At 48.5% G+C, this 19,050-nt stretch overlaps 1 protein-coding gene across 2 annotated transcripts; it reads left to right on the top strand.

Moving 5' to 3' along the window:
• Nucleotides 1–5,361: 5,361 nt before the first annotated feature.
• Nucleotides 5,362–10,190, top strand: MLF2 (myeloid leukemia factor 2). 2 transcript variants are annotated; one of them, XM_068970838.1, is made up of 10 exons: nucleotides 5,362–5,542; nucleotides 6,133–6,210; nucleotides 6,463–6,589; nucleotides 6,675–6,677; nucleotides 6,838–6,873; nucleotides 7,478–7,531; nucleotides 7,854–7,982; nucleotides 8,117–8,276; nucleotides 8,972–9,191; nucleotides 9,695–10,190. In XM_068970838.1, the coding sequence occupies exons 2-9, from the start codon at nucleotides 6,161–6,163 to the stop codon at nucleotides 9,157–9,159; spliced, it is 747 nt and encodes a 248-aa protein (XP_068826939.1). In that variant the 5' UTR covers nucleotides 5,362–5,542; nucleotides 6,133–6,160; the 3' UTR covers nucleotides 9,160–9,191; nucleotides 9,695–10,190. The 2 variants fall into 2 exon arrangements, with proteins under 2 accessions (XP_068826939.1, XP_068826938.1); XM_068970837.1 differs by lacking the exon at nucleotides 6,675–6,677.
• The last annotated feature ends 8,860 nt before the right edge of the window (nucleotides 10,191–19,050 follow it).

Here is a 19,050-nt window from a genome sequence, read left to right on the forward strand (position 1 = left end):
ACTTTAAGCTTAATTCATTTGGGTTTTCAACCATGATTTAAGAATTTTTGGATCTTCACACCTACCTCGGTATATGGCATAATGTAGCTGAGAAATGTTTGTGGAAATGTATAAACTGCCTTTCTACCCAAAATACAAATAGACTGTTTCCATCTCCCTCCATAAAACCTCCTGATAGCTTCCCCAGGCCAATGATAAAGTCCAAAAGTAAGTATGGCTCTTCAAGATCTGGTCCCTTTTAACCTCTGTAGCCTTGGCTCTCACCAAGTTTCCCTCAAAAGTTTTGCTTTGGCATTTAAAAAAAAAAAAAAACACTCTTCATAGCTCCTCCCCAGTGGAGCCTACCTCTGTGCCTTTGCTTTTTTTTTAATTTTAAAAAATTTTTTGGCCATACTGCACAGCATATGGGGTCTTAGTTCCCCAAGCAGGGGTGGAACCCACGCCCCCTGCATTGAACCGTGAAGTCTTAACCACTGGACAGCCAGAGGAGTCCCAGCGTCTTTGCTTTGATCTTAACTTCAGCCTAAAATGGTCTCCTGGGGACTTCCTGGCAGACCAGTGGTTAAGGCCCCATGCTTCCAATGTAGTGGGTGCAGTTTTGATCCGTGGTCTTGGAACTAAGGTCCCACATGAACATGGGGCAGCCCCCCCGCAAAAAATTAGAATGCTCTCCTGGCTGCCCTGCCCCAGTTCCCAAGCCATCCTCTCCCTTTTCTGAACCACCTTTCCCCTTTGAATATACATCTTTATCTTTCTATGGCAGCTTTCATCCCTGGATTATCATTGACTCCATGTTGGCCACCTCACTGGGGCTGTGAACCCTGCTGAGCAGAGACTATGTCTTATTTGTCCTTTATCCCTAGCACCTTGCACTGTGCCTGGCACATAATAGGATCTCCATAAATGTTTATTGACATGAACTACCACACAGGCTTCCCTTGTGGCTCAGTGGGTAAAGAATCCGCCTGCAATGTGGGACACCCTGGGTTTTGATCCCTGGGTAGGGAAGATCCCCTGGAGAAGGGAAAGGCTAGCAACTCCAGTATTCTGGCCTGGAGAATCCCATGGACTATTCATGGGTCTTAAAGAGTTGGACACAACTGAGTGACTTTCACTTTCACTTTTCACCACACAGAGAGCACAAGCTTCAATCCTTAAAGCCCATGTTAATCATGAGATATATGGCCTCCTTAGGGATGGCTCCTTGAAATGATCAAGGGACAACAGGAAGTTCTTAAGACTTAAAACTCCAGTGCTCATGCCGACCGTTAATATTAGCATATCTACCCAAGGTGATCCAACATCTCATATCTGATAGCCGAACTAGCCTCAGGATTCCCGTATTCCTGTCACCCTCCTCCACTTCAGGTGGCTCAATTCTAAAGAGAAGACTGTGGGAATTCCCTAGTGGTCCAGTGGTTAAGACTCTGCGATTCCAAAGCAAGGGGTCGTAGGTTTGATTCCTCATCAGGGAGCTAAGATGCCACATGCCGTGGCCGTAAAATAAAATACATAGATTAAACAAATAATAGTAAAGAGAAGACTGTCACTCAGTTACCCTATGTAGCCACTTGGTCAGGATCACAATTTCAGCCAGATGTAATTTCCATGTGTTCTCAAGCCTGTCCTGATACAGAATGGTCATTTATTTCTCATTCAGATTGCCCAGATCAAAACAAAAACAAAAACCTGGAGTCACTTAAAAATTTTGTTTATTTTTATTTTATTTATTTTTGGCTATGCCTCATGGTTTGTAGGGAACCTTGGTTCTCCGACCAGGGATTGAACCTGGGACCACAGTAGCGAAAGCACTGAATTCTAACTGCTGGAAAGTAAAAAATGAAAGTGTTAGTTGTTCAGTTGTGTCTGACTTTTTGTGACCCCATGGACTGTATCCCACCAGGCTCCTCTGTCCTTGGGATTCTCCAGGCAAGAATACTGAAGTGAGTTGCTATGCTCTCCTCCAAGGAATCTTGCCAACCCAGGGATCGAACCCACATCTCTTATGTTGCCTGCACTGGGACGCGGGTTCTTTACCACTATCGCCACCTGGGAAGACTTACACAGTAGGTATTCAATAAATATTTGTTAAGTGGACATGGATATAAAACAAACTGAAAAGATGGACTTAAAAAACTGTTCCTGAGCCATTTTTCAATCTCATTCTGATCTGGTGTCCACTACACAACTCACTCTCTCTTCCTGGGGCAACTTAATGCTCAATGTCAGGATTTATCTCCCTCCCCCAAAATGGCAATCCACTCCAGCACTCTTGCCTGGAAAATCTCATGGACGGAGGAGTCTGATAGGCTACAGTCCATGGGGTCGCAAAGAGTCGGACATGACTGAGAGACTTCACTTTCACTTTTCCAACACACATACACACATACACTCATGTTAGCTCAAGTTGGAATCCAGTGTCCCGTAAGTCCACCATCACCCCATCCTCACTCTGCTCCAGAAGCCAGCTGCCCTGGGATTGTTCCAGATGCCAGACCTCACATCTGACAAGGGCACTTTTCTGACCTAGATCTCCCCTCTGAGTTTCCCTAGCGACTCAAATGGTAAAGATTCCATCTGCGGGAGACCTGGGTTCGGGTTGGGAAGATCCCCTGGAGAAGGAGATGGCAACCCATTCCAGTGTTAGTGCCTGGAGAGTCCCACAGACAGAGGAGCCTGGTGGGCTGCAGCCCCTGGGGTCACAACAAGTCTGACATGACTGAGCAACTAACACTTTCTTTCCCCTCAAGGACATCCGGACTTTGGCTTCATCACATAAAGCAGTGAGGAGAAACTGTTTCTCTTCCTCCCAACAATGCTTATCCCCTTTGAGTTCAGCCTCACCCAGGACTGGGCCCACCCTCCCTCCTACATTTTATCATCTACAGGAAACTCTGATGACTGAGGAATTTCTGTTCATCAGAGTTTACGGGACAGAGACATATTTAAGAAAGGAAGGAAGGAGGGATGAAGGGAAGGAGGGAAAGAAGGAAGAAAGGAAGAGAAGGCAGTGAGTAGGGGAGGGAAGGGAAGGAATAGGAAGGTGACAGAGAAGGAAAACAGATGCAAACTCTGTCTGGACAGAAAGGTTGCTTGTAAAATTACATTCCTTCAATTCCTCGAGTGGATGGCTGCCTATACAGTCCATTGCTGGGCATGCTGAGAATGAACTCTTGCGTCTCCTCCTTCATCCCCACCTCTTCAAAGCTCTCTTTTTAACCTGAGAGAAAGCCTAGGTTTAGAGCTTTGTGTCATAGATGGATGCTAAGCTGTCATTTGTAATTATTAGTAGGGGAGGTGATTGATTAAAAATCATGCAAAAGTAAAAATGACTGATATTAGGGTTTGTTTTTTTTTTTGCTGTGCCCTGTGGCATTCTGGATCCTTAGTTCCCTGACCAGGGATGGAACCCATGGCCACTGCAGTGAAAGCAGAGTCTTAACCACTGGATGGCTAGTGAAGTCCCCAATATCAGATTCTTAAGTCTGGGAAGGAAGAAGAAAAAGAGCTCTACTAGGCACCTTCCCCAATGGCTCGGTGGAAAAGAATCTGTCTGCAGTACTTGAGACATTGGAGGCACAGACTCAATCCCTGGGTCAGGAAGATCCCCTGGAGGAGGAACTGGCAACCCACTCCAGTATTCTTGCCTGAAAAATCCCATGGACGGAGGAGCCTGGTGGGCTACAGTCTATGGGATTGCAAAGAGTTGGACACGACTTGGCGACTAAACAACACAGAACACCAAGTAACCAAAGACCAAAGGAGAAGGCTAGAAGACTAGCTGCATCTCCTATCCAGCTCTGGGCAGGCTGGACATGATGGAACCGGGACAGAGATGCTGAAGGTGAGGCCCACACTTCACTAAGTTTGGGCTGCAGAACTCTCACCGGGACAACTCTTAACCACTTGTCACACTGCTTCTGTTTGGAGGCAAGAAGAAAGGGGCACTGGCATGGTGGGCTGTTCAGAGACAGAGCATTGGGAAGACGAAAGCTTTTACTAAGTCTATTCCCCAGAAATATCAATGGAAAACACATTTTCTTTTATTCTATCTTTGGCTTTGCCAGTCTGCCAGCTTCTAATTTCTCTGTCTCTCTTCCCCTCTGTTGCCACTATTGTCTTCGTTTTTTCCTCTCTCTTTAATAATAATCAAGTCCAAAGAAACCTGAGAAGCCCCACTCTTTCCACTTCTTCCTGAGTCACCAGGGAGCAACCCCTCTTCCTCTCCAGGGAAGTGCTGGAGATGGGAACAAGTCTCTCTGGCTGTCAGGCCCACGGAGCACGAACGTGGCTAGCGGCCAGTGTAAAGAACCAGGCGAGCTGGCGTCTGGTTGAGTCCGGTCTAAAGTCCAGCCCGGACAGCCCAAATCCCTGAACACCCAGGGGGAGGGCCCTTCTCTCCAGTTGGGCAGGATTTTATGCAACACATTTAGTATGTCAAAGTGTCAGCCTTTGGCCTTCGAGTCAGGTCTCCTGGGCCTGTTCGCAACTCTGCCCCTCGGTGAGCTTGGTGAACGGGGAGCGCTCTTCTCCCTCGACCTACCTACCAACTTGCCTGACTAGAGGCAAGAAAAACAGTGCGGACTGGGAGCTCCTGAGGATACTCAGAGAAAGGAAAGGGGAGGTTGGCATTCAATGAAAAGATTTCAGAACTCTCTCCCTAGTCTGACTCCTCACAGCAGGGTAACTGGGGGCGGCGAGGTGGTGGGGGGCGGGTCTCCAGAGCCCCGCCAACCCCAGTTCCCCAGGGGCTGCAGTTCCAGCCCGGCCGAAGGGCGCCATCTGGCGACCAGACCCCCAGCCTGGATCCTCCGTGCCCCAGCCCGAGTTCTCAAAGCCAGAGGGAGACCTGGGCAGCACTGTCACCTCCTCCCGCTACGTCACTCCGAGGACGCCGCCCCGGCCTGGAACGCGCCTCCTCCCGAGGGGACTGGCCCCAGCGCCTCCCCCGCAGAATTGCCGTCCATCTTCCATCTCGGGATGAACGCTTCCCCGGTAGAAATCTGCTGAAAGCTCTCCCCAGGGATCCGCCCCACCTCGTCACCCACTGAGAGCCTGCCCTGTCCAGGGGAATCTGCCCCCGTCCTCTTCCCCCCTCTTCCCCTCCCGGCGATGGACTCCGCTGCTCCTTCCCCCGCACCCTGACAGGGAGCCTCCTCGGGGCCACAGAACCCAAGTCCAGGTTACTAACGAGGCCTCCACTCCCCAAGTCCCAGAGGACCCCCCGAGGCCCCCAGCAGCTAGGCCTGAGAGCTGGCCCCGCGTGCGCCCCACGCCCACCGGTGGGCGGAGCTCCGCAGGCCCGGCCTGGGGTGGGCTGTCCCATCGTGACGTCACTTCCGTCCGGGCCTGGCTGGGGTTCGGGCTCCGTGGGCCGACGGGCGGGGGGTGCACGGAGGTGGCAGCTGTGAGAGGAGGCGGTGCGGGAGGCCGAGGAGCTCACGCCCGGACCAGTCCCGCGTCCCGGGCCGCTAGCCCCGATCCTGCCGCGCACCAGAGGCGAGACCGGCCGGATGGGCCGCTGAGCCCGGACCGGGGACCGGTGAGGCTCGAGCGGAGCGGGCAGCCGGTTCGGGGCGGGAGCGGCCCGCCGGGCTGCAGGGTCCTCGGGAGCCTGGGATGCGGGGAGGGGAGCGGGTCAAGCCTGCCTCTTCTGCTCACCTGGCAGGAAAGCAGGGTTCGGGGTGAGGGGGCAAGGCTCCAGGCGCGGCGGGGACGGTGAGGCCCACCCGGGGGAGGTCTGGCGGCGGCCGGGATGTGAGGAGGAAGCGGAGTGGTTGGGGTCATTTATGGGGCGGGGGTGGGGGGTGGCACTTGAGATTCGCATCCGGAAAGGTGGCGTCGAGGGTTGGGGGAGTGTGCCTTTGGCGGTGGCTTTGGGAAGAGGATGGCTCTGAGTGGGGGAGGCAGAAAACAGGCTCGGGAAAATTTTCCACGGTCCCCCTTCGGGGAGAGGGTTGAAGAGCTCTGCTCTCCCTAGAGGCTGATGTTGAACACCTGGAGAAGGGTCTCCCTGGAGTTTGGGGGCCAGTTACAGTGTTTGGAAGGGACCACGCTCTGAGAGTCCCTGCCCTGAGCGGGTGTGCAAAAAGCCTGGCCGCTTCCAACCTTTGAGCCTCCACATCCTCACAGTGTGGAGCTCCCTGGAGCTGAAATCAGGATGTTCCGCTTCATGAGGGACGTGGAGCCCGAGGACCCCATGTTCCTGATGTGAGTATCCCCTCCCCCTCTTGCTCCAGAGCACACATCGGTCCACTTAGTCTCTGAGTAGTTGAGACAGACACCTGGGCTCCTGTTGCAGGCTCAGATCACACCTGGGTGGCCACTGTAAGCTCCAGCTTAGACTTGGAGGGGATGTCTGTGCCACTGGTTCCCTATGGCTCTTTTCTTGGGGGCTTGGGGGAGCAGGGAGGTGCTGACCGCTGCCCCTTCTGCCACCTGCTCTGTACTCTCCCTGCACAGGGACCCCTTTGCCATTCACCGTCAGCACATGAACCGGATGTTGTCAGGGGGGTTTGGATATAGCCCCTTCCTCAGCATCACAGATGGCAATCTGCCAGGGACCCGGCCTGCCAGCCGCAGGATGCAGGTAATGGTGCTGCCACAGACCTGAGACTGTGGTGGGAGGGTGGTTAATGCAGTGCTTCATTTTTCTTGCATGCTGGCTGACTTAGCAAGTGGCGTGCCTTCTAGGAGTGGGGAAAAGGGTGTGGAAGACAGGCTTTGTGATGCTCCTTTGAGAGAAGGATGGAAAAAAGCAAGGGAGGCCATGGGCTTGGTTTGGGAGGGTGAGGTCGCATGTGGCCTCTAATTTCTATTCCTGACATGTTCCTGTAGGCTGGGGCTGTCTCCCCTTTTGGAATGCTGGGAATGGTAAGTCTTCATCTCCCTGCATCCTTCCATTTCAAACTTGCTCTGTAACCCTTAGATATTAGTTCCAAACTTGCCTCTCTGAAATATAGGCTAATGGGTAACCCTAGAGTCGTCATGTGCTCACAGATCTCCGGGCCTGCTGTGTGCTGAGTCCTGTGAGCTGATGACGCTAACTTACTGACTCCTGTGTTTCTAGGAGTCATCCCCATTAGGGAGATATAATTGCCTGGCAAGATGTCTTCTTTTGAGGAGGGAGGTGCTGTTGGAGGGCCAACTAGAGATGTGTAGGAGATTTTTCTACAGCTTCAGAAACAACCGCTTTATAGGTTAGACTCTAGTAACACAGACTTGCTTCCTAAAAGTAGGAGGAAATAGGTCAGGCAGGCAAGAAAAAGATGGGATCCTAGTAGCCACAGAGCCTGAGGAGGAGGGCGGGGTGGGTGGGAAGAGAAGCTCAGAGAGGCACACTTGTTCTGCTCCTGCTCAAGAGGAATGAGGAAGAGCCGCTGCCAGATGTGAAGGAAGGGGAGAGAGGGACCATGTAGCCAGGTGGCCTGTGGGAGCCTGAATTCGACCACCTGACTCGGTTTCCTTTCTGCTCTAGTCAGGCGGCTTCATGGACATGTTCGGGATGATGAACGACATGATCGGCAACATGGTGAGGGTCTTGTGTCCCGCCTCCCCTGGCGAGTCCCTGGAGGTGGGAGTGGGGAAGGCTGTGCTCACAGAGGCCTGCAGGCTAGATAAGAGGGCCAGACCCAGAGAGCGCAGGGGTCCTGAGTGGGAAGCAGCGGCAGGCATCTCATGAAATGGGCAGTTAAGGCTCGGCCTCTCCAGATCTGCCTGGCTTATTGTTGGACTCAGAGGGATTGAGGGGGTGATGGTGAGTCCTCACGTTTGCTCCGGGGCTGCAGGGAGGGATCCCTGCTCCGGAAGCCAGGCCCTGCCCACTCAGCCGTGCAGTTCCCTTCCCTCCCCAGGAGCACATGACAGCCGGAGGCAATTGCCAGACCTTCTCCTCCTCCACTGTCATCTCCTACTCCAACACCGGCGACGGGGCTCCCAAGGTCTACCAAGAGACGTCCGAGATGCGCTCAGCCCCAGGCGGGGTGAGTTGGAGGGCTCCTTCTATCCCAGGGAGGCACGGTCGGGTGGCCTGGCTGGCTCCTTTCAAAGTGTTTCCAGCCTGGCGTAGTCAGATTTGGAAGGATCCACTGAGCATGTGGCGCTCCGCCTCCCCCAGATCCGGGAGACCCGGCGGACCGTGCGCGACTCCGACAGCGGGCTGGAGCAGATGTCCATTGGGCATCACATCCGGGACCGGGCTCACATCCTCCAGCGCTCCCGAAACCACCGCACGGGGGACCAGGAGGAGCGGCAGGACTATATCAACCTGGACGAGAGTAAGCCCCCTTCCGGCTCCAGCCTGCCGGCTTCCTGCCACCAGCTCCTAGCCCCCGTCTCGTGAGCTGAGAAATGGCAGCTTTTTCTCCCTGCTTCGATTCCTAAGTCAGGAAGATCCCCTGGAGAAGGAAATGGCAACCCACTCCAGTATTCTTGCCTGGAAAATCCCATGGACAGAGGAGCCTGGTGGGCTACAGTCCACGGGGTCGCAAAGAGTCAGGACTGAGCCCTCACGCATGCTCCCTGGCTCTGTATGTGTGTGTTGGGCTCCATGTTCTTCACTTACTCGGGGCCTCTTTGTCAGCTTAGGGCTAAGTCAGTGCAGGAGATGGCCTCACCGGGGAGGGCAAACTCTTGTCACCTAAGTCAGATATTGATAGTAATCTACCCTATTCCGTCAGTGTCTTCCTTTCTCATTTTTATTTCTTTCAAATCAGCCAACATTTATTAAAAACGGTGTGTATGGGATTATGCTCCTTAACTAAGTATCCATTCCTGATTTCCTGCTCGTGGCTTCGGGCAACCATGATGAATCCAACTTCCCCTCTCCCTTCCCCCCGCCTCCCTTCCCCAAGGCCTTTCAGCCTTGGGTTTTGGTCTCAGAGCCTGTGGCTCAAGCCTGCATCGGGCACGGGTCTGCCTGGCAAGTGGGGTGGTACTTAGGTGCCCTGTGTGGTCTCCGTGTCCTCTTCAGGTGAGGCCGCGGCGTTTGATGACGAGTGGCGGAGGGAGACTTCCCGATTCCGGCAGCAGCGTCCTCTGGAATTTCGGAGGCATGAGGCTTCCGGGGGTGGAGGACGAAGGGCTGAGGGGCCTCCCCGCCTGGCTATACAGGGACCCGAGGACTCCCCATCCCGACAGTCGCGCCGCTACGACTGGTGAGGGCCCTGGGCCCTCGGCCTCTCGTATCTCTTGTAAGTACCATGGGGCGGACAGGGACAGGAGAGGGTGAGGCGTGTACTATGTGAGCGTCACTCAGCCTTGAGGCAGAAGCAGCCTAGGTACCCAGCAACCACCACCTTGGATGGTAGAAGAGGTTGTTGTTGTTTTTTTTAATTTTTAAATTTTGGCTGTTACCAAGTTTTAGTTGTAGCATGTGGGATCTAATTCCCTGACCAGAGATCAAACCCAGGTCCCCTGCATTGGGAGCGCAGAGTCTTAGCCACTGGACCACCAGGGAAGTCCCTTAATGTTTATTTATTTTGGCTGCAGCAGGTCTTAGGTTGTGGCCTGTGGGATCTAGTTCCTCAACCAGGGATGACACCCAGGCCCCCCTGCACTGGGAACACAGAGTCCTAGCCACTGGACCACCAGGGAAGCCCCCAAGTAGAAGTTCTAATTGGTAGACAAAGACGGAACTCCTGGCTTCTGTATCTTGTCTTCCTTTTAATTTGTGTGTTTCTGTTTCCCATCCCAGGTACAAGCTGAGAGGCTGAGATGTCATCCCCTGAGATAACTTTTCCTCTTCAACTCCCACTCCCAATTTAATATTAAATTAACAGGCAAGCTGGCCCCAGCCCCTCCCTGGGGGTCTCAGGGAGAACCTTTCACTGCCCCTTTTCCTTTCCTTCTTTAATCTCTTTACCAGGATGACTTGATTTTTCACTTTGTTACTCCATCTCTGAATCTCCTTCCCTTCCTTGTTCTACTCCTGCCATGCATTGATGGGGCTTTGAGGGTGAGCTCTGGGTTTAGGGGCCCCAGCGACCCTGGCTCTCTGCCCACCTCCTCCTCGGATCCCCTACTGTAGGGGCCACAGCCCTTGTCCAAGGCTGTGTGTGGAGGGAGAGGACCTGTCCCCAGCCCTTTCTCCCTTCCAACCCGCTTCACATCACAAAGGTCTTCCCCACACCCTCTCTGCCTTTATTTTTTGATTTGTGCAACTTGTAACTAGGTGTTTATGAAATAAAGGAGAATGGAAAAAAGACCAAGTAGGCATCTGGCTTTACTTTTTTTTTCTTTTAATGTATTTTATTGAAGTATAGTTGATTTATGGTGCTGTGTCTGGCTTTGTTGATCTCTTCCATGTTCAGTTTCAACCCTCCTGTCTCCTAGTTACCTTGTGTTTAGTTGCTGAGTCGTGTTCAACTCTTTGCGACCCCATGAACTGTTTTCCAGGCAAGAATACTGGAGTGGGTTGCCATGTCCTTCTCTAGTCGCCTTACCTTCCCTCTATCTCCGTGTGTGGCCTTCTTAACTCGTTCAAGCCCAGCACTGCAGTGGTCCTGCAGTGGAGTTGTCAGTGCTTCATGAGAAGCAGCAGTGCATGTGGCTGGGTTAGGGGTGAGACTGACGGCGACTGTCCTGCAGGCTTCCTCGCTTTTGAGGGTGTGGCAGAGCATACCTGTAGGTGTCCAACAAGTTTTCCACCCCTTGTCCTTTGGGCATTTCTTGCCTGGACTGTGGGCAGGAACACTTGGGGTACGAGCAGGAAGGACCCTGTTCCAGTCTTCAAACGGGAGGAACTCGAGGCAGCAACATTCTTCAAAACCTCCAGCCCCAATTGTTGAGAATTTGAGCCCAGGGAAGAAAATTAGCCTGGAACCTGAGCAGCTCTGGACCAGCTTGAGGAGCTCTAATTTCTTAAGACATTCGCTCCTGCTTGACCTGGCTCAGCAAATGGGTCATGCTGTCCCTCCCGGGAACTCACCAGTGATGGAGAGTGCCTGTGAGAGTCTGAGAGTGGTTTCTGCTTTATAAGCATTGCTGCCCTTGTCAGTTGATAAGTCAAAGGTAAAAACAGCACCGGGTCCTTTCTGGGAAGGAGATTTTCCCATGCCCTTGACAGGCAAACAGATTCAAGCAGATTTATCCAGACACACAACGGGCAGACGAAGGTGAGCTCGTCAGCAACCAAGCACTGACGTCCTGTTCAGATCAGGCACTAAGTCTTAGTCACCCAGCCACTGACATGCACTTCCAGGGTCAAAGGAACCAACCAGTGATGAAAAGAATCCAGAAATCCCAGAAGTCAAACAGGAGCGAATTCATCTCCACCTGGGATGCTGAATTGGAGCTCACAGCGTCCCCAGTCCTCAACTTGCAGTGTAACCTGTGCCCTGTCCAGATTGCCCCTAGTTTCTTCCTCTGGGAGTGGAGGAATTGTCAATCTCCTGAGGAGGCAGCAGGTGAAAAAGCATGGGAGTGTAGAAGGAGCCCCCAGGCTCCCCAGCTCAGGTCTGCCACCAGCCCAGTCATGTTGCCTTGGGCAAGACCTCCCTTCCCTGGACTGCAGCTGTGGGTGTCCCTTCTCACTCCAACATCTCAGGCTGCAGCTCAAGCCCAACCTCTCAACCTGGATTCCAGCTCCAGTGCCCACGCTCTTGGGCGCAGTTCTGAGTGGGGGCTGGAGCAGGCCAAGGGTTGCCCTGGTTTCCATCCAGGTGAGTCATCCAGGGTTTCACAAGCATTGCCGTTTGGGTCCTGGCTTCAGACACATGAATAAATCAATTTTCACCCCTGCTCCCAGCACCTGGGTGATGACCACCTTGCAAACCCAGCTCATATTTGCAAGGCCCGTGATGGTATTCTTCAGCTAAGATACATGGTGGGCAACTAGGCACTAGCAAAGTTGAATGAAATGCCCTAAAACCAGCCCCCTGGCACTTACCTGTCTGCCATGGCAGGTGAGGGTCAGGCAGCAGGAAAGCACGCAGGAGGAATGCTGATGCTCCATTTCTGGGTCAGCTCTTTGAAATGGCTCAATCGCCATGACCCAGCCTCGACCTGCCAGGTGTCCAGAGGACGTGGCCAGACTCACTTGGATGATTTCCCCCACCCGAGAAAATGACAGGGTGGGAGAGTCTGAGACTTGGTGGGAGACTATGAATTAGAGAAAGGGGTGAAATTAGGAGTACAGACCAGCAGGAGCAAGCCCGGGGGAAGAGTATTTACCTCTCAGAGTTGGTGTCCTGCTTTGTAAAATGGGCCTTTTTCCAGGCCCTGTTGGCAGTGGGGACACAGATTCATAGCTCAGAATTATGAGAGTGGGGTGCATGAGTACAGAGGATGTGTTTGACTCAGTGCGTGAGACAGACGCCTGATTTTGTCCCTGTGACCCTGCCCCTGTCCTGAACCTTTGGTCCACCATCTGGTGGCTCAGACAGTACAGAATCTGTCTGCAGTACAGGAGACCTGGGTTCAATCTCTGGGTCAGGAAGTTCCCTTGGAGAAGGAAATGGCAACTCACTCCAGTATTCTTGCCTGGAGAATCCCATGGACAGAGGAGACTGGTGGGCTACAGTCCAGGGGGTCGCAAAGAGTTAGACACCACTAAATCACTGGTTTCTCCCAGCATCCAGCCCATTCTCCTCATCTGCTCTGTTACCTGCCACCTAGATCGTGTGCAGGGTCTGAACAATTATCCCCAAGGTGTCAGTTTTCTCCAGATGGAGACCAACCGAGTGTCTGAACGTCTGAGGCTAGGACATCTGGGGATGGGAGAGAAATGGGTGTGAGAAAGGGGCATGGAGTGGGGTTGAGTCTCTGAAAGAAGGAGCAGAAATACCGGGGGAAAGGTCAAGGTGAAACTGATGTGGGAAATGGTTTGATGAAAGAAAACAGAGCTAGGGCTTCCCTGGTGGCTCAGTGGTAGAGAACCCACCTGACAATGCAGGACACACGTTCGATCCCTAGTTCTGGAAGATCCCACATGCTGTGGATCAAATCAGCCCGTGCACCACTACTTCTGAGCCTGCACTCTAGAGCCTGGAAACCGCAACTACTGAAGCCCAAGCGTCCTAGAGCCCTTATTCCACAACAAGAGAAGCCACTGGGATGAGAAGCCTCCACAGTGCCACTGGAGAGTAGCCCCTGACCACCCCATCTAGAGAAAAAAGGCCCTCACAGCGACTAAGACCCAACACAGCCAAAAATAAATAAATGTGTGCTAAGTCATCTCAGTTGTGTCTGACTCTTTGCAACCCCATGGACTGTAGCCTACCAGGCTCCTCCGCCCATGGGATTCTCAAGGCAAGAATACTGGGGTGGGTTGCCATGCCCTCCTTCAGGGCATCTTCCCAACCCAGGGATCGAACCTGCTTCTCTTTCATCTCCTGCATTGGCAGGCAGTTTCTTTACACGAACGCCATCTGGGAAGCCCTATAAAATTATTTTAAAATTCTTATCTTTTAAAAAGAAAGAACAAAGTAAACAAATCTAGAGTCTAAGAAAACCGCTGCTGAACTTAGCCTAGATTTGGAGTGGGGGCAATTCCCAATCCACAGGGAAGGTGGCGCAGATAGACCTTAATTCCAAGCAAAGCCAGTATATGATATAAGTAACAGCTGTGGAGTTGAAGACCTTAGAGATCACCTTCTCTGGATGTTCCCCAAAGTGGCAGCTGATCAGAACCACCACCCCAGACTCACTAAAGCAGAATCTCAAGGTTGAAGAGGATTCCAGTGCAGCCTAGCAACAATTACAGATGCCCTCAAAACCCCTGCTCCTGTTTCACTGCTTAAGTAACAGGTGACTTGTTGAACCCCATACAGCTACCTAGCAGAACTCAAGAGCCAGGACTCAAAGTCCAGACAGACACAAACCATACTAACGTGCTGTGTGGCATGATTCCCCACGGTGGTCCTTTAAATAGAACATTCCTTGATTTTTTTTTTTTAATTTCAAATTTATAACATTTACCCAAGTCAAAGCATAGTGTTTAAAATGATGGATGCCAGTGGCCCAGTATGTCTGGTTTATTTGTGCTTTTTTTTTCAATGTTTTTTAACATACAATAAAATTTCTGTGCATGGGTTCTATGAGTTTGAACACACGCAGACTTATGGAAGCACCACCACTATCAGGATCAAAATAATTCCCTCACAGGGAATTATTCCCTGGTGGTCCAGTGGTTAAGACTCCAAGCTTCCATTTGCAGGGGCCCTGGGTTCAATCCCTGGTCAGAGAACTAGATCCCACAGGCCACAACTAAGAGTTCAAAGATCCTGAAGGCTGCAACTAAGACCCGGCCCAGTCAAATAAATACATACATAGATATTTCTAAAGAAAGTTCTGTCACCCCAAACCCTCTTCTGCTACTCCTTTGTGGCCACCCCCTTCCCCCAGTCCTAACCCTTGGCAACCACTGATGTGTTTTATCATTGGTACAAATGTACCATTTCCAGAACGTCATATAATGAAATGATACACAGGCATACGTTGTTTTATTGTGCTTTGCTTTATTTACTTCGCAGATTCTGTTTTTTGTGGTGTTGTTTTTTTTTAACAAATTGAACATTTGTGGAACCCCATCACGGAGCAAGGCCATTGGTACCATTTTTTCCAACAGATTTTGCTCACTTCATGTCTCTATGCCATGCTAAGTCGCTTCAGTGGGCCCAGCTCTTTGCGATCCTATGGACTGTAGCCTGCCAGGTGTCTCTGTCCATGGGATTCTCTAGGCAAGAATACTGGAGTGGAGCATGCCCTCCTCCAAGGGATCTTCCCGACCCAGGGATGGAGCACATGTCCCCTCTGGCTCCTGCACTGCAAATGGATTTTTTACTGCTGAGCCACTGGAGAAGGTAGTTCTGGTGACATTCAAACTTTTTCATTATCATTATATTTGCAAAGGTGATCTGTGGCCAGTGAGCTTTTTTAAGTCTTTATTGAACTTGTTACAATACTGTTTTTTCTTTGTGTTTTGGTTTTTTGGCCAAGAGTCATGTGGGATCTTAGTTCCCGACCAGGGGTCAAACTCACCATCCCCTGCATTGGGAGGTGAAGTTTTAACCACTGGACCACCTGGGAAGGCCTTGATCAGTGACCTTTGATGTTATGACTTGCTGAAGGCCCTGATGATTTTTTAGCGGTGAAGCATTTTAAATTAAGGATGAAGCATTTCTAAATTAAGGTATGAAGCATTTTAAAATAAAGCATTTTTAAATTAATTAATTTTTAGACATAATGCCAGTGCACATATAATAGACTATAGTATGGTGAAAACATAATTTTTATGTGCACTGGGAAACCAAAAAAATCATCTGACTCACTCCGGAACCAAACCAGCAATAAAGGTGTTGCTATGCCATGTAACCTTTAGAGAGTGACTCTAATCCTCAGCATAAAGCCTTTTAGATGCACTCATGTTGTTCTGTGTATTAATAGTTCACTCCTTCCTACTGCCAAGTACTGTTTCACTGTGTGTTTATAGTTTGTTCATTGATTCATCTGTCAAAGAACATTCCAGTTGTTTCCAGTTTTTGGCAATTATGAATAGAACTGCCATAAAAAACCATGTACACGTGTGTGAACATGTTTTAGTTTCTTTAGGAGTGAAATGGCATGGGATTTCTAGGTCACAGGCAAGTGCATATTTAACTTTGTGAGAAAATGCCAAACTGTTTCCCAGAGTGGCTGGACCATTTTGCAATCCCACCAGCCATGTAAGAAGAGTTCCAGTTGCTTTGTATCCTTGCCAGTAGTTGGTATTGTCAGTTTCTATTTTATTTTACCCATTCTATTAGGTGTGTGAGTATTCTTTTATGCACAGTGAAACATTTATAAACATCTCACCATGGTTTTAATTTGTATTTCCCTGGTGATTAATGGTGTTGAACATCCTTTCATGTGCTTGTTTGTCATCATTATAACCTCTTTGATGAAGGGTCTAAGGCTTTCAGATCTTTTTCCAAAATTGGGTTATTTTCTTACTATTGAGTTTCAAGCTTTCCTTATGTATTCTAGTTAGAAGTCTTTTGTTACATAGGGATTTACAAGTACTTGCTCCCATTCTGTAGTTTGTTTTTTCCTCTTTTTGGTGTTGTCTTTTTCAAAGCAAAATTCTAAATTTTGATGAAGTCCAGCTTCTCACTTTTTTTTTTCTTTTATGAATCATGATTTTGGCGTCATATCCAGGAACACTTTGCCGAACTCTTGGTATCTGACTAAGATTTTCTTCTGCTATTTTCTGAAAGTCTTCTGGTTGTACATTTGTATTTACATCTCTCTTCTTGGTTGTGTTTTGGTAACTTGTGACTTTCAGAGTTGGTCTGATTCATCAAAGCTGTTGGATTTGTGTGTAGAATTATTTGTAGAGTTCCCTTACTAACCTTTAATCTTTGTGGGGTGTGCAGTGATATCTCCTTTTATTCTGATATTGGTTATCTGTACTTTCTTTTCTTTTTGTTCAGTATGGCTAGAGGTTTATCAATTTTATTGATCATTTCAAAGAATCAATGTTTGTTTCATTGATTTTTTTTTTTTTTTTTGGTTTTCATATTCATTATTTTCTGCTCTTGGGTTTTCCTCCTACTTGCCTTTGCTCATCTTTATGTACCTTCTCAAGGTAGAGAAGTACAGATTGTTGACTGTAGACCTTTCTAACACAAGCATTTGATACTCTAATTTTTCCTATAATCACTACTTTAGTGATTATACATATTTTTAATATTTTATATTTTCCTTTTTGTTAAGTTCACAATATTTCCTAATTTCTTTTGAGACTACCTTTGGACTCTGGGTTTAGAAGTGTGTTGTTTAATTTCCAAGTGTTTGGCAACTTCCTTTTTATCTTTCTGTTACTGACTTCTAGTTTTAATTATATTATGCTCAGAACATATACTTTGTATGACCTTTTAAATTTGTTAATTTTATGACCCAGGATATAATCTATCTTGGTAAATGTTCTGTGTGCACTTGGAGAAAAAAAAGTGTATTATACTATCTTGTGGGAGTGTTCTAGAAATTTTAATTAGTCCCTGGTGTTTAATGGCATCATTCAGTTCTATGAAGTGAAGTTGTTCAGTCGTGTCTGAGTCTTTGCGACCCCATGGACTGTAGCCTACCAGGCTCCTTCCTTGGGATTTCCCAGGCAAGAGTACTGGAGTGGGTTGCCCTATACAGCTATATATTCACTGATTTTGTTTACTTGTTCCATTGATTACTGGGAGAGCAGTTTTGACTGTTTTTTTTTTTTTTTTTGCTGTAACTGTAGACTTGTCCATTTTCTGCTTGATATATATCAGTTTCTGCTTCATGTATTTTGAAGCTCTGTAGTTAGACACAGAGACATTTTGAATTATGTCTTCTTGGAAAACAACTTTTTATCATTGTTCTTCATCCCTGGTAATTTTCTTTGCTCTAAAGTTAATTTGTCTGATATTACTACAGCCACTTCATCTTTCTTTTGATTAGTATTTGCATGGTACTTCTATTCCCATCCTTTTACTTTTTTTTTTCTTTTAATATTTGTTCATTTAGTTAGCTGCACTGGGCCTTAGTTGCGGCATATGGGACCTAGTTCCCTGAACAGGGATTGACCCCAGGCAGTGGAAGCATAAATTCTTAACCACCAGATCACTAGGGAAGCACCTCATCCTTTATTCTTGACATCTTAAGTCTCTTCTGTTATTTCTCCTCTGTCTCAAGACCACCCTTTAGCATTTCTTTTACAGTAGATCTGATGGTAACAAGCTCTCATACTTTTCCTCCAACCAAGAATGTCTTTATTCCACATTCATTCCTGAGTGATATTTTCACTGGGTACAGAATTCTGAGTTGACAGTGTCCTTTCAGCATTTTAAGCATTGTTCCACTTTATTCTGGCTTCTGTAGCTGCTCATGAGAAATCTTCTGTAATCATTGTTTTTGATATATGTTTTTGTATATGAAATGCATTGTCTTTTTCTGAATGGCCTCAGAGTGTTTTTCTGTCTTTAATTTTCAGCAATTTGATTATGATGAGTCTGGTTATGGATTTTTTTGAGTGTATCCTGTTTGCTCTCACCAAGTTTCTTGAGTCTGTATGTTTATCTTTGAAGAAAGTAAGGAAAACCACTAGACCATTCAGGTATGACCTAAATGAAATCCCTTATGATTATACAATGGAAGTGACAAATAGATTCAAAGGATTAATCTCATAGACAGAGTGCCTGAAGAACTATGGACAGAGTTTCATGACATTGTACAGAAGACAGGGATCAAGACCATCCCCAAGAAAAAGAAATGCAAAAAGGAAAAGTGGTTGTCTGAAGAGGCCATACAAATAGCTGTGAAAAGAAGAGAAGCTAAAGGCAAAGGAGAAAAGGAAAGATATACACATTTGAATGCAGAGTTCCAAAGAATAGCAAGGAAAGATAAGAAAGCCTTCCTCAGTGATCAGTGCAAAGAAATAGAGGAAAACAGCAGAACAGGAAAGACTAGAGATCTCTTCATGAAAATTATAGATACCAAGGGAATATTTCATGTGAAGATGAGCACAATAAAAGACGGAAATGGTATGAACCTAACAGAAGTAGAAGATATTAAGAAGAGGTGGCAAGAATACACAGAAGAACTGTACAAAAAAGATTTTCACGACCCAGATAATCACGATGGTGTGATCACTCACCTAGAGCCAGACATCCTGGAATGCGAAATCAAGTGGGCCTTAGGAAGCATCACTACGAACAAAGCTAGTGGAGGTGATGGAGTTCCAGTAGAGCTATTTCAAATCTTATAATATGATGCTGTGAAAGTGCTGCACTCAATATGCCAGCAAATTTGGAAAACTCAGCAGTGGCCACAGGACTGGGAAGGGTCAGTTTTCATTCCAATCCCAAAGAAAGGCAATGCCAAAGAATGCTCAAATTACCGCACAATTGCGTTTATCTCACATGCTAGTAAAGTAATGCTCAAAATTCTCCAAGCCAGGCTTCGACAGTACGTGAACCGTGAACTTCCTGGTGTTCAAGCTGGTTTTAGAAAAGGCAGAGGAACCAGAGATCAAATTGCCAACATCCACTGGATCATCAAAAAAGCAAGAGAGTTCCAGAAAAACATCTACTTCTGCTT

This window comes from Capricornis sumatraensis, chromosome 4, assembly GCF_032405125.1.
Source record: "Capricornis sumatraensis isolate serow.1 chromosome 4, serow.2, whole genome shotgun sequence".
NCBI lineage: Eukaryota > Metazoa > Chordata > Mammalia > Artiodactyla > Bovidae > Capricornis > Capricornis sumatraensis.